This window comes from Cebus imitator, unplaced genomic scaffold (genome assembly GCF_001604975.1).
Source record: "Cebus imitator isolate Cc_AM_T3 unplaced genomic scaffold, Cebus_imitator-1.0 Scaffold66, whole genome shotgun sequence".
Classification (NCBI taxonomy): Eukaryota; Metazoa; Chordata; class Mammalia; order Primates; family Cebidae; genus Cebus; species Cebus imitator.
In genome coordinates, this window is record NW_016107381.1 from 5,345,487 (window position 1) to 5,358,560 (window position 13,074).

General features: G+C 45.0%; 1 protein-coding gene across 1 annotated transcript in view; it reads right to left on the minus strand.

Annotated features, from left to right (window-relative positions):
• KIAA1549L (KIAA1549 like) overlaps window positions 1–13,074 on the minus strand; it is a 173,540-nt gene that overhangs the window by 91,348 nt on the left and 69,118 nt on the right. Inside the window, exons 12-13 of the mRNA XM_017530550.2 lie at window positions 10,867–11,018; window positions 5,654–5,825 (exon numbers count right to left, since the gene is read on the minus strand). Of these exons, the coding sequence (XP_017386039.2) occupies window positions 5,654–5,825; window positions 10,867–11,018 (324 nt within the window). The remainder of the gene's footprint in view (window positions 1–5,653; window positions 5,826–10,866; window positions 11,019–13,074) is intronic.

A 13,074-nucleotide genomic window follows, 5' to 3' on the forward strand; every position in this document is an offset into this window, starting at 1 on the left:
AGAGTCTCCCTCTGTCCCCAAGGCTGGAGTAATGGCACGATCTCAGCTCACTGCAACCTCCCTCTACCTCCCAGGTTCAAGCCATTCTTGTGACTCACTCTCCCACGTATCTGGGATTACAGGCACCCACCACCATGCCCAGCTAAATTTTTTTATTTTTAGTAGAGATGGGGTTTCTCCATTTTATCCAGGCTGGTCTCAAACTCCTGACCTCAGGTGATCCACCCATCTCAGCCTCCCAAAGTGCTAGGATTATAAGTGTGAGCCACTGTGCCCAGCCAAGTAGCATGTTTTGAGATAAATGTCTGGTGGTCACATAAAGCAAACCACTTTCTGCTCTGGTATGCTTCTCCTTGGGGAGAATTTTCCCTATTCTGTCAGCTGGATAACAGCTCTGAAGTGTCTCTCAGTCCAGACCCTGCAAATGGACCAGATGAAAACCTCCAGCTGCTTCCGTGAAGTCAAATGCTGCCTTGACACCCAGAGGTGATGAGGTGAGTCACATGGGCACTGCATGCTCCAGTCTTGGCTCTAGAATTAGTCATTTAGAAGGCTCTGGAAGGCACAGAATGCAGACACTCTCCCTTCAGAGAGACAAAGTATTCAACACTGTGACTCTCTATTCAAAGTCCTGACCTCAGATGAACATTGTAGGCTGATTTTGAAACTAATGGGAGAAAATGGGATTTTAAAGATCTCTGCCCTCTTCTTCACTGGCATTATCTTCATCCTCATCTGCTCCGGGGCGGACACATGTCCCAGAGGATGTCCTCTTGCTTTCCTCTTCATCCGCTAGCTATGTTCCTTCCCCAAGCATTCACATTTCCCCAGGATTTTAATTCTAATCTCTATCCACAGAATTCTCAGTCTATAGTGTTACCTTAAATCTCTCTCCGGAGGTCTAGGCTTGAATTCCCAACACCTTTCCTAACCTCCATAGGATATCTATCCTATTGGCACCCCTGATATGCCATCAGCACCCCCAATATCCTATCAGCACTCCATCGGAATCCCAGCAACACCCTACAATATCCCACTGGCATCCCCGTGATATGTGTAATTATCCCCTTAAACTCAGCACAGCTCAATCAGTTACCTTCTGCCTTCTACAATGCCTCTCCTCTCCAGTCCCCTTTCCATCTCCATCAGTTGCACCCTCTTCTCTGTATCATATGGGTTCTCAACCTTCAAATCTCCTTTCCTCTTCATTCCTCTCCATTCCTCTCCTAAAGTCCTCCAACATCACCGATAAAGGAGAGATTCAGCTGCCACTTACTGTGTGTTTAACAGGTGCCCCAGGACTGCACCAAGCCCTTTCTAGGCAATAATTTTCTCTTTTAATCTCCTAGGTAGCTCTATTAGGGAGGTGTTTTTTACATTACCATTTTACAGATGGGGAAAATGATGGTCAGAGAGGCTAATTAACCTGACCCCAAGTTCCGTAACTAGAAAATGGAAGAGCAGGGCCTGGGCCTGGATTACCTCATATCAAAGGCTCTTCTCTCGACTGCTATGGTGTCTCCTAATTACATGCCTCTCTTGGCACCTAGCAGAGGCATCTGGTGAAGGGCGGCTCCTTTGCCTTCACAAGAATCGAACCAGAAAGGAACAGAAGCTAGATCTTCCAAGATGAGTGAGATGCAGTACCCGCTTTTAAAGAGCTCATGAGGGAGAGAGACAGAAAACAACTGTTACAGCCCAATGTGAGGCAGGCAATGGGAGCTCCTGGAACTAAGGGAGACGAAGGGCTGTGCGTTGGGGGCCAGGGAAGGCTTCAAGGAAGAGGGAGCCTGCAGGATGAAACCCCCTGCGTGGCCTGAGATATGAAGGAGAGAAATGCAGGCCACATAGCTGGAAACGCAGCCTAGGACCAGGCCATGTAGATTCCTGAACGCTTGCTGAGTGCACCTGCTGTGAAGACAGGAGTTTGGATTTTATTCTGTTAATGACAGGGGGCCAGCAAGTATTTTTTTTAAAGTGGAGTCAATGTAAGATCAGAATCCATGTTTTATTACAATGACGTTAATTACAGTGTGGAAGGCACATTAACGGGAGAGTGAGTCATTTGGGAAGCTACTGCCATGGTGGGAGAGAATGATGGGATGGAGAAAAGGAAATGGATTTGTGAGTGACTGTGGAAGGAACTGAGAGGACTGAGTGGATTTGAAGGACACAAAGGAGTGAGGTTAGAAGGGTCAGAGGTGGCAGCCTTGGAGACTGGCAGAACAGGGTTTGGATCTCGGCTCTCTGAGTGACAGCTGAGCCTCCAGGCCATCCCTCACCTCCCAGACTCTCACTCCCAAAATGCCCCATGAGTCTAATCTGATAGGATGGCTCTCTCGTGTCCTGGCCCCTGACCCCATCCACTGCTCCCCAGCTGCCACCAGCAAAGTCCATTAGCCTCAACAGGTTCTCCCAACACTCCGTTCACCTGTGCTCTCCATGAAGCCAGCTCTCCTTCTCATGCCCGTCCCAAGTACCTCAAGGCCTGGGGTAGCCTTGAGGAGTGAAAGAAGAGAATCTTGGCTAAAAACATCATTTTGAGAATAAGAGTACAGAGAGTGACTGTCACAGAACTGTCACAGAAATGACAGGCCAAAGTCGCAGATGGCGGGAACAGAAGAAGTGTTAGAAAGGAAGTCTGAGCCAGGTGCAAAAATCTCCAGGGAGTGATGGGGCCTCTTGGGGCCCTGAGGTGACTACAGCGAGGAAGCGGGGGCTTCAAAGGAACTGGGATTGAAAGAAAGAGAAGGGGTGCAGACACAGCCGGAAGGCCAAGGAGAAGCAGAGCCCTGCCTGCCAGTCTTCAGCGCTTCCTGGGCAGTTTGCTCTGCCGTTCTCTGTGTGGATTACCACACCCCGGCTCAAATCCACCCTCCACACCTTGATCTCAGCTGCCAACTTCACTTCACTATGCCCAAGAGAGCAGAAACAATCGGAGACAGCGTCTGCAAGCTTCTATACCATGTGTCCCCTGTACTCCACTTTCCCCTCATTACAAAGGATCGGCTGTCCCTGCAGACCCCTCCACCTGTGCACTAGGTCCCACTGCCTCATTCATTTACAGAGTGTGCACCTACCATTCCTGCCTCTCTCTTCTGCGTTGTCAGTTGCTCCCTCTCCATTATAGCATCCTTCAATATTCAAGCACACGCCAATTCTAGCTTTCTAGCTTTTGTCCGGGTTCTCAATGACTGGGACAACACAGAGCCACTCCAACAATGGTCCCGATTTCCTCCCTTTGCTCTCACTACTTCCCCACCTTGTTCTTCCTCTCAGCCCCTCTGGTTGCAAAACCACTCCTGCTAAGGTCACAACCTCCAGTCCCCTTTATCTCTACCCTATCACGCTCTGCCTCTCAGGAATATAAATCAACACAGTAGTGCCCTCCCTTCTTCCCATGAGATCTGCTGTCCTTGTTTGCTTTCTGAACCCCATGCTCTCCTCCCATCTCACCGGCTGCTCCTGGTCAGTGTCCTTTGCTCGCTCTTGCTCTTCCCACATGAGAATTCCCTGGGGCTCAGTTTCTCCCTTTTCTCTCTAGCTAAACCCACCTGGTTATTCTCACCTATTTCCTTAGCTCTAAATGTCGCCTACATGTTGATGGCTCCTGAGTTTATGTCTTCCAAGATCCACGTGGGTGTCTAGTAGACATCTCACACCTAAGATGTCTACAGCGAAACTTTCAGTTCCATCTCCCCGTTTCCATTCCAACCCCACTTTTCCTTTTCCACCTGCACTTCCGTATCTCAACAAACGGCACCACAACCAAAGCTCACGCCAGCACCTAGGAGTCACCCTTGATTCCTCTGAGCCTCGCTGCCTCCCCCTGCTGCACACAGAATCATTATCTTGCGCCATCGGCTCTGTCCCCTGAAATATCCCCAATTCATTCACTTCTCCGAGTGTCCACTTTTAGCACTTTCAGCTCTCGCCTGGGAACCGGAAGTGGTTTTCACTCCTTTCCTCTACTATTTATTCCCCACCTGGAGAGAAGGAGAAAGAGCTGAGAACAGAACACTCTGGAATCCACATAAGAGGGTGTGGCAAAACAGATGAAGCAAGCTGTTGAGCAAGTGAGGACGGAGCCCACAGGGAGGCAAGGGGAGAGGTGCAAAGGAAGAGAATCTCGGTTAAAAGTGTCATTTTGAAAAACAAGATTGCAGAGAGTGACCACTGTCATTCCTAGACAAAGTAGTGTCTGTGAGGATGTGCTGGCTGAGCAAGACAATACAAGGTCTGGATTATCACCCTGGAAGCAAAAGTAAACTGGATGAAGGCAAGAGCTGAGCAGGAGAGGAAGACCGTGAGCCAGGTGTCAGGAACTTGGGGAGCAAGGATATCAGCTAGGAAAGCAAACCCACGGGAGATAACCTTTCCTGCCTCCCATGCTCAGTGTGATGCCAAATACTAACATTTCTACCACCCAATCTCTCACCCTCATACCCTCTCCCCTTCTCCCACTTTCTTTATAGCTTTTGTTTGGATTCCCAATGCCCGGGACACCATAGAGCCTTCTCATGGGTCCTGCCACATCCTGTCTCCTCCCATCCTAGACACTGCTGACCTAGTTAAGCTTCCTAAAAATGGGCAGTTCCAATGATATTACTCCTTAGTTCAGAAATCTTCAACAGCACCCCACTGCTGATCTGAGTGTGTACTATCTCCTTCGCTGTCATTCAAGGCCTTAGTCTCCCGATCAATACACCTTTCCAATTCCATTAACTCCTCCATGGTGTCGACACCCCAGGCAATCTGAACTCATTTTTCAAGTGTACCTGGTACTTTTCACCTCCATTCGTTTGCTCATGACGTTCTCTCATTCTGGAATACGCACCCCTTCTTCTCCCTCTGCGGAAATCTTTGAGTGCCACATAGTTAAGAACACAGGTTCAAAGTCAGACAGATTCCTATCCTGGCTACCTAAGCACTTGTTCTGTGATACCAGGCAGGTTATTTTATTTTTCTGAACCTTGGTTTCCTTTCCTATGGTTTAGGTCTGAGTAAACACTGCCCCAATGAGAATAGAAAGTGAGAAAATCTAGGTGAAGTAACCAGCATAGTAGCTGCCACAGGGGAAGGTATTCCACGAGCCGGCTATTATTCTTAACATCCTTCTTCTGCTCACCCTTTCCAGATGCCCCTTTGAAGCAAACCCTCCCTCTGCTGACCCCGCATCACACACTGCCTTCTTGCAGCACTTTTCTGTGTTCCGTGCCATTGCACCTGCATTAACTCTCCCTGATCCTTAAGGGCAGCAGCCAAGTCTCGCCCACTTCCATACATCCGCTAGCACTAAGCGACTTCATGTAGAACTCTACAAATGTTTGTTGAATCAAATGATCTCTAAATCCTCTGGCATACAAAAATAATCTCAGTTGTGATTTTCATAAGCTGTTCACTAGATTATGCTAAAGAGGAAGGGTAGGTAGGACTTGGGGGAAAAGCAGTGTCATTATCATACTTCCAATATCCAAAACGTATCCCTTATCGCATCAAACAACACAGAAACAAAGCTGATTGATTTACGAACCTTCCAGAATGCAAATATGTTTAGCTCTGAGACCATCACCATAAGTTTGGGGAATCATTTTGATTCTCAGGAAACATTTAATGGCATTAAAAAGACTGAAGAAAAAGACCATCCCCTTACGGTCAGCTTGCAGAAGGACAACATGATGCAGGGTCAAGGCCATCCTTTGGGAGTCAATGGTGCTCAGGATCTTGGCAGCTGCGGTCCCCAGCAAAGGCTTCCCGTTGTACAGGGTGTAGTAAGTCAGCTCCGCCGGGTCCTTCGGGCCTGGCACACGCTGCATCTTCACCATCTTTCAGAAAAAGAGAGGCCGGGTGTTTACAGGACATCTTGTATCGACCCTGCAATCACCCAGGTGATCAGCAGATGTTCCTCTCACGACTGCTGAAGTCTTCTGTGGTTAGGCACCAACCTCTGCATACCTCCCTATGTCCAGTCTCTCAAGAAGCCTGCTCTCGCTGGAGCAGGAAACTGGGAGGAGAAAAAAGGGTTCGAAAAATATGAACATCTGGAAAGAACAGTTTGCAGTTGGAGAAGAAAACACAGGATAGTGATGTCTCCCAGCATCCACAGAACTCTGGCCTCATTTGAAAATAGGCCTCTGTATTTAATTCAGGGCATGTTAGGTTATTCTCAATCAAGACTGTTAATTTCAAATATCTGTAATTGCCAGAGAGGGGGGAAAATTAACTTAGACATCTGCAATTCAAAAGATCTCTGATAAAAGCACTTCTTAGAAACCCAATGTTCTTTTTCTAAAATACTGGCTGTGCTTTTTCTTTTCTTTTTTTTTTTTTTTTTTAACTCTAAAAGGTATACATATTCCCTATAGGAAAACTTTAAAATATGTAAAAGCATCAAGAAATAAAGTAAAAACAATCTGTAATCCTTCTATCACAAGCTAATTACTGTTGCCATTGTAGAGTATTTCCTTCCATTCTTTGTTTTTTCCCACACAAACCTTTTCCTTATCAGTTTACAAAATTATTTATCATAGTCTAGATACAATATCTTGCAATTTTTACTTGCATTTTTAAAGGACCTTAAATACAACAAAAGCATAAACGTTTATTTTTACATGACATTCTCATGCATATCTCATAAACTTATTTAAAGAATCCTTTATTGGCCAGGTGTGGTAGCTCATGCCTGTAATCCCAGCACTTTGGGAGGCCAAGGCAGGTGGATCATGAGGTCAGGGGTTCAAGATCAGCTTGGCCAAGATGGTGAAACCTCGTCTCTACTAAAAATACAAAAAATTAGCCAGGCATGGTGGCAGGTACCTGTAATCTCAGCTGCTCGGGAGGCTGACAGAGAATTGCTTGAACCCAGGAGGCAGAGGTTGCAATGAGCCAAGATCATGCCACTGCACTCCAGCCCGGGCAACAGAGTGAGACTCCATCTCAAAAAAAAAAGAATCCTTTATATTAAACATTTAGATTGTTCCTAATTTTTTAACTACTGTAATTAACAACTGATAATAATAAATACTAAAACGTAAGTTTTACTACCTACATAGCATTCTACCATATGTATGCCTGGTAAATTGAACTAATAGCCTTGATTATTAAATATTTAGGTTATCAACTTTTTGCTGTTATAATTGACAAATCATAAATATTACAGTATTTTCCTTTATTTTACAGATTATGAGTTTCACAGGATATTAAAAGATATTATAAAAATGTTGATAGAAACATTGTTTATAATAGTAAAAAGACTACAAATTCACAAGTTGTTAATAATAGATTGGATAATGAGCTACTGCATACTCACACGATGAAATACTATAGTGTAGTGGTGAAAATGAATGAACTATGGCTATTTGTATCACTGTGGATGAATACAACAGCCTGATGTTGAGCAAAAGGAACAAATCACAAAATATAAAGTTCAAAATTAAGCAAAACTATAATACATGCGTGGATGGTAAAATCTATACAAAAAAATACAGGAATGATTTAATACAAAATTTGGATTCACTCTCAACTCTGAAGGGAGTACAATCAGAGAAAACACATAAATGGTTTTGGGATAAGGTAAGGATAATGTTCTTACCCATTGCGTTGTGGATTATTTTATCTTTTTTTTTTTTTTTGAGTCAGAGTCTTGTTCTGTCGCCAGGCTGGAGTGCAGTGGCACAACCTCGGCTCACTGCAATCCCTGCCTTTTGGGTTCAAGCAATTCTCCTGCCTCAGCCTCCCAAGTAGCTGGGACTACAGGCTAATTTTTGTATTTTTTAGTAGAGACAGGGTTTCACCATGTTGGCCAGCATGATCTCAATCTCTTGACCTCGTGATCTGCTCGCCTCGGCCTGTGTCTTTCTTATACTGTTTTGTAGATATGCTATACATAACAATTAGAAAGTAGATATTACTACAACCCAACAGAAAATGGACAAAAGATCTGATCAGACACTTCACAAAGGAAGAATAACCAATAAACACATAAAAAATGTTCAATGGGGAAATTCAAATTGAAACCACAAGAGACCACTCTATAGCCACCAGAATGGCTAAAGAACTGACAACACCAAGCGTTGATGAGGAAGTGAAACAACTGGAATACCTGTCTGTTTGGTGAGAGTGCAAATGGTGCAACCACTTTGGAGAAAGGTCTGGCAGTTTCCTATAGAGCTAATGTACACCAACCCTGTGAACCAGTAATTTCAGCCTATATACCTAAGATGAGTGAAAGCATGTGGCCACCAAAGGACTTGTGGAAGAATGTTCACAGCACCCTTGTTTAATAGCTACAAACTGGAAAAGCCCAGGCATACATCAATAGAATGGACACGCTGTAGTATATTCATACAAGAGAATATTATTCAGCAAAAAAAAATTTTTTGAATGTACTTGAGATAAATTTCTAGGAGTCGGTTTGTGATCATCTAAAACGTTCTGGTCTAAATTCCTAACTTTCCCTCCAGAAAAGTCGTACCCAATTGCTCTGTTTGAAAGCGCCTTTTTCACTGCACCCTTATCAACACTGGATTGCAGCATTTTACTAATCTTTGGTAGGTGAAAACTGTATCTTGCGGTAGTTTAAACTTGCCTTACTTTGGTTACAAATTAAGTCAAATATTTAAAAATTTTTCGTGGTCATATGTTTCCTCTTAGGCCTCAGTTTTTCAAGTATGTCAACTAGAGAAATATCTTTAGATTCTAGACAGTTAAATCTCCATATTCATGAAGGTAGCTCATCTTTTAAAATGATCTAAGCCCAGAAGAAAGGCCTCAGGGTAGAACGATATTGTAAGCCATGCAGAGTGAATTTTGGGGGGGAAACTTGGGCATGTTATTCCTTTTCCTAGTGGGAAAGGAGGTGCGGAAAGTGTTAGTACAATCCAGTAGAAGGTGAATGACCATTCAATATCTAATAGCTGCTCCCAACTTCAACTTAATAGCAAATTCTTCTTGCCAAGATTTGTTTAAGGATATCTTACAAGGTGATCTACAGCCTCCGTAAATTAGGGATTTGCAGAAATAAAACCCCACCTGCTTCATTCAGACTTTCCAGGCAGCTAAAGGGGCCAAGTGCACTGAGCTCTTAGAAGAAATGAGAGAAAGAACACCTCTCTGAGCCCTTTGGCACGCAAAATGTGTTAGGGTTCTTAGGTTTACAAATAACACCAGGGTTGTAGAGCGGCCCCTTCTCCCTCTTTGGCTGATGCAAATCCCAGTTCCCAGTTATCCGAGCACCAGTGCTTTCTTCTTGTCATTTGGAAGAGTGGAAATTATAGAGCTCACATGGAACCTACGAAGGAGAAATCACAAACCTGACATGCAAATTTAACCATCACTTTATCTCATGATACAGTCATCCCAGACCCAAAGACTTTTAGAACCAAAGCAACATCCAATAGGACAAAGGGCCAAATTCACCAAGTGCGAATGGAGGGACCTGGAGTCTCCGTCAGGGGCATGATGATGACTCATGCAGGGAACTGTGTTCATTAAGAAGGGTTGTCTATACTTTCAAGATTGCCTGGGGACCAGATTTGTACACAGACTATGCTAGTGGCTGCAATTTCCTTTAAAATGCTTACTCACAGACAGTGTGATACTAGGCATGTGTGCTATGGTTTAGTTACACCCTAGATGTGATCAATCATCAATCAGGGGTTCACATGCCTGGGGTAGTCTGCTAGATTCCAGTTAGGAAGTCCCAACTCCAGAGGCAGCTACCAGGAGGGCTTCTCTAATTTTACATCATGCTCAACAGAGCTTTGTTAATTAGCACAACACATGTTGGACATGAGTTCTCAGTGGTGACAGTGTAAGTCAAGATAGGCAGACTGGCTAGAATATGCCAGAGAGGCCCCCACTCTCGCAGGAACTGGCTAAAGTATCTAGATAGGTTTAGAATCTCTCCTCCTGGGGATAGCTACTGCCTTGACTGGGTTCCCTCAGAAACAGACCCTGAGAAGAGCTGAGTGTTTCCAGTTTATCTGAGAGGTGCAAGGAACTGGCAGGAGGCTGAGGAGGTAACACAGGAATGGGAAGGAGCCTACAAGGGGTGTGTTATTAAGCCAGTGATGCAGTGGATGACTAAAGCTTAATTCTATGGGAAAGTTCTGAAAATGATCTAAAACATACATTTCAGAATTTTCCCAGCCAAGAAGTGCGAGAGCTGGGGTATTTATACACCCCTATCACTGGTAATTCCCAGGCACCTTCAGCCAGCACGGCATGGGCAAAGCAGGTTTTGGCATCTCAAAAGCAGCCCTCTGGAAAAGATTCAGAGGCTGCCTGTTGGAACTCCAACTGGCATGCACAGAAACAGTAAGGGGATGTGGGATGGACACAACTAGTGTCTGCTGCATTCCTCCAGCCTAAATCTCTATATGATCAGGTGTCCACTATAAGCTTGGAAGGGTCTGTTTATTGAAACTGACTACATACAGGTAACAGAATCCTGTCTCTGGAATAATGGTGCATCTGCCATTCAGAAGAATGAAGGTGAACAAGTCTAAAAGGACAGAGACCTGGGATTTCATTGAGCTTGCTGAACCAGCTGGTGATGTCCTTGCTTACCAACAACTTTTTGTTTCAAATATTGCCTGAGTGTAGATTTTGTACTGAAATTTCCTTTTGTTATAACCCAGTTAGTGACAATGTCTGAGGAGCAGCTAACTCTCACCCTCCTTCATGTTTTTGATGGTTATGACCATCAATTCTCAAAACCTAAGAGCAGCATTTGATAAAACAGCTTACTCAGTTTGCAGCATGGATGCTCCTCTGTGCACATTGACTTATTTAGTCTCAGGAAGCGCATTCCCCCCTCTCCACCCCTAGTTATTAGAAAACCCCAGTGGCTCTGCATACACTCACCTGCACAGTGTAGCTTCCCAGGGTGGTGGCCCGTTTAAACCGCCGGCCTTGCTGCTGGGACATCATGAAGAGCTGGGCCAGGCGCTGCTCCATGACCCGGGCGAAGCTCTGGTTGTGCAGTCCCACCAGCGAATTGTCCACGCCCTGCAGCACTGTGGATGCAGAAGGCAGAGGAGAGGCTCAGAAGGCGGGCTGCCTGCCGATTCAGTAAGCACAAGCACCACTGACCCTGCACAGGCCACCAAGGGCCACTGTGACCTACCTCATGTTAGGGCTTTGCCATCCTTACCTCACTTCATCTTCGTGACAGCCCCATGACAATCATTATCCACATGTTATAGATGTTGAAAAGATTAAGTGACTGCCTGAGTTCACACAGCTAATAACCAGCAGAGTCAGGGTCCAAACCCAAGCCAGACTGTATAACTCCAGAACCTGGGCCCTGTTCCTCTGTAAGCTGTGGCATCGTTAATACTGTTGTGTTTAACCCAAACGTCACTTAAGATGATGATCAGTGTTACTAAAAGTCCACATGGGAATACGGCAGAGCTGCAGGTGTGGGTAATGAGTGTTTTTGCTGGTTTCCACTCAAGGTCTGGCTCAGGGCTATTCCTGTTTTATTTTGCCTTCTCAACAGCCTTGCTGAGGAATCTGAGCTCCGTCTGCAACTCGATCCTTTATATCTGGGTGGACTACCATGTTCAGTGCCCTCATCTCTGCCTCCTCTATGGGGTCCTTTGAGTGACCACCCCAAAGCTACCCAGGCCCCTCAGATGCTCTCTCATTCAAGAAAAGGACAGTTGAATGGAAAGAGGGGGCTGTCTCTTATGGCACTTATCAGTTTCAGGACATCAGGCAAGCCACTGGCCCTCTCTGAGTCCAAGTCCTTTTCTATAACAAGGCAATGAGAAAGTACACATCACAGCCCACATAAGCCCAATGAGCTCTAGGGTTTAAATGAGACAGGATATGCAAAGCAGCTTAGAACAGCGCCTGCTGAGAGGAAGATAAAGGGAGCACCCTTCTTCCCCATCCTTTCTCCCCTGGTAGGTCCCATCTACACCGTAGTCAACAGGTAAGTCATGAATGACAGCTGCAGCCATGGTGGGTGCAAGGAGGAGGGTTTTCATGGCCACTAGGGATGTTCTAGGACTGCTGTGTTCACCTACTATGAGGGCAACTCCCTTTTTCTGTCTGCCCCCAAAGTCCAGTCCTTGTTCCACATCTCTTGGGAAACAGACTTCATCCTAAACACACAAAGGCTTTCTTCAAACACAGTCATGCTTAAAAGTAAAAATGCTAAAAGCAAATCTCATTTTCTTAAAGAGACCAAGACTCGCAAGGGCTGGAATTATGAGACTTTTCATTTAACATAGTTTCTTCTACCAGATTCTATCCAAGGATCATTGAAACCATCCATTTACCAGGATATGGAAATAGCTTGGAGGTGAAGAACGTGTTGTAGTTACGGCATCCAGTACAACAAGGGACTACCAGCAGCCAACACTAATGATCGCATTCCAGACAAGCCCAGATCACTGGCAACAATAGATACAGAGAATGATGTTTAAATATATCAAGCAAGCAAGAAAACCCACAGCTAAGTCTCTGAAATTACTTCTTTGAAGCCATAAATGCCAAATAATCCCCCTGGAGAGTATAGAGCAGCTCTCTCTCTCTAGGGCCCTTGTGAGACACTTCCAGCTCATGCATCAGCCAAATTCCTGCAAATTCATAAAACAAAGATTTGTGTTATTCCCACTGCGTCAGGTCCCAGAGGACCCCCTGGAATCCCTCATGACACAGTTATCAGACCAAGGAAGGGCTGGCCTACCTCTTTGCCCCAGACAGAAAAGCCCATGTACTTGCTGGGTCATAGAGAACCCCTCTAGCAAAATGACAGATCAAATAACTTCTAAGTTGTCCTCTCCTGACCACTGGCCAAGAGTAAGAGAGGGGACACAGGACAGTCAAGAGGTATCATTGGGGATTATTTTATGGGAATCTCAGTGATGCTTCAAAGACAGACATCAAATAAAGGGAACAGTCAAAAGCCTCCAGGGGACGTTCCGGAAATAGCATTGGCAGTTGTACAATATTGTGGATATACCTGATGCCACTAAATTGTACACTTAAAAATGTTCAAAATGGTAACTTTTATGTTAGGTGTATTTTACAATAAAATTGTTTTCTCTTTTCTTTTGAGAC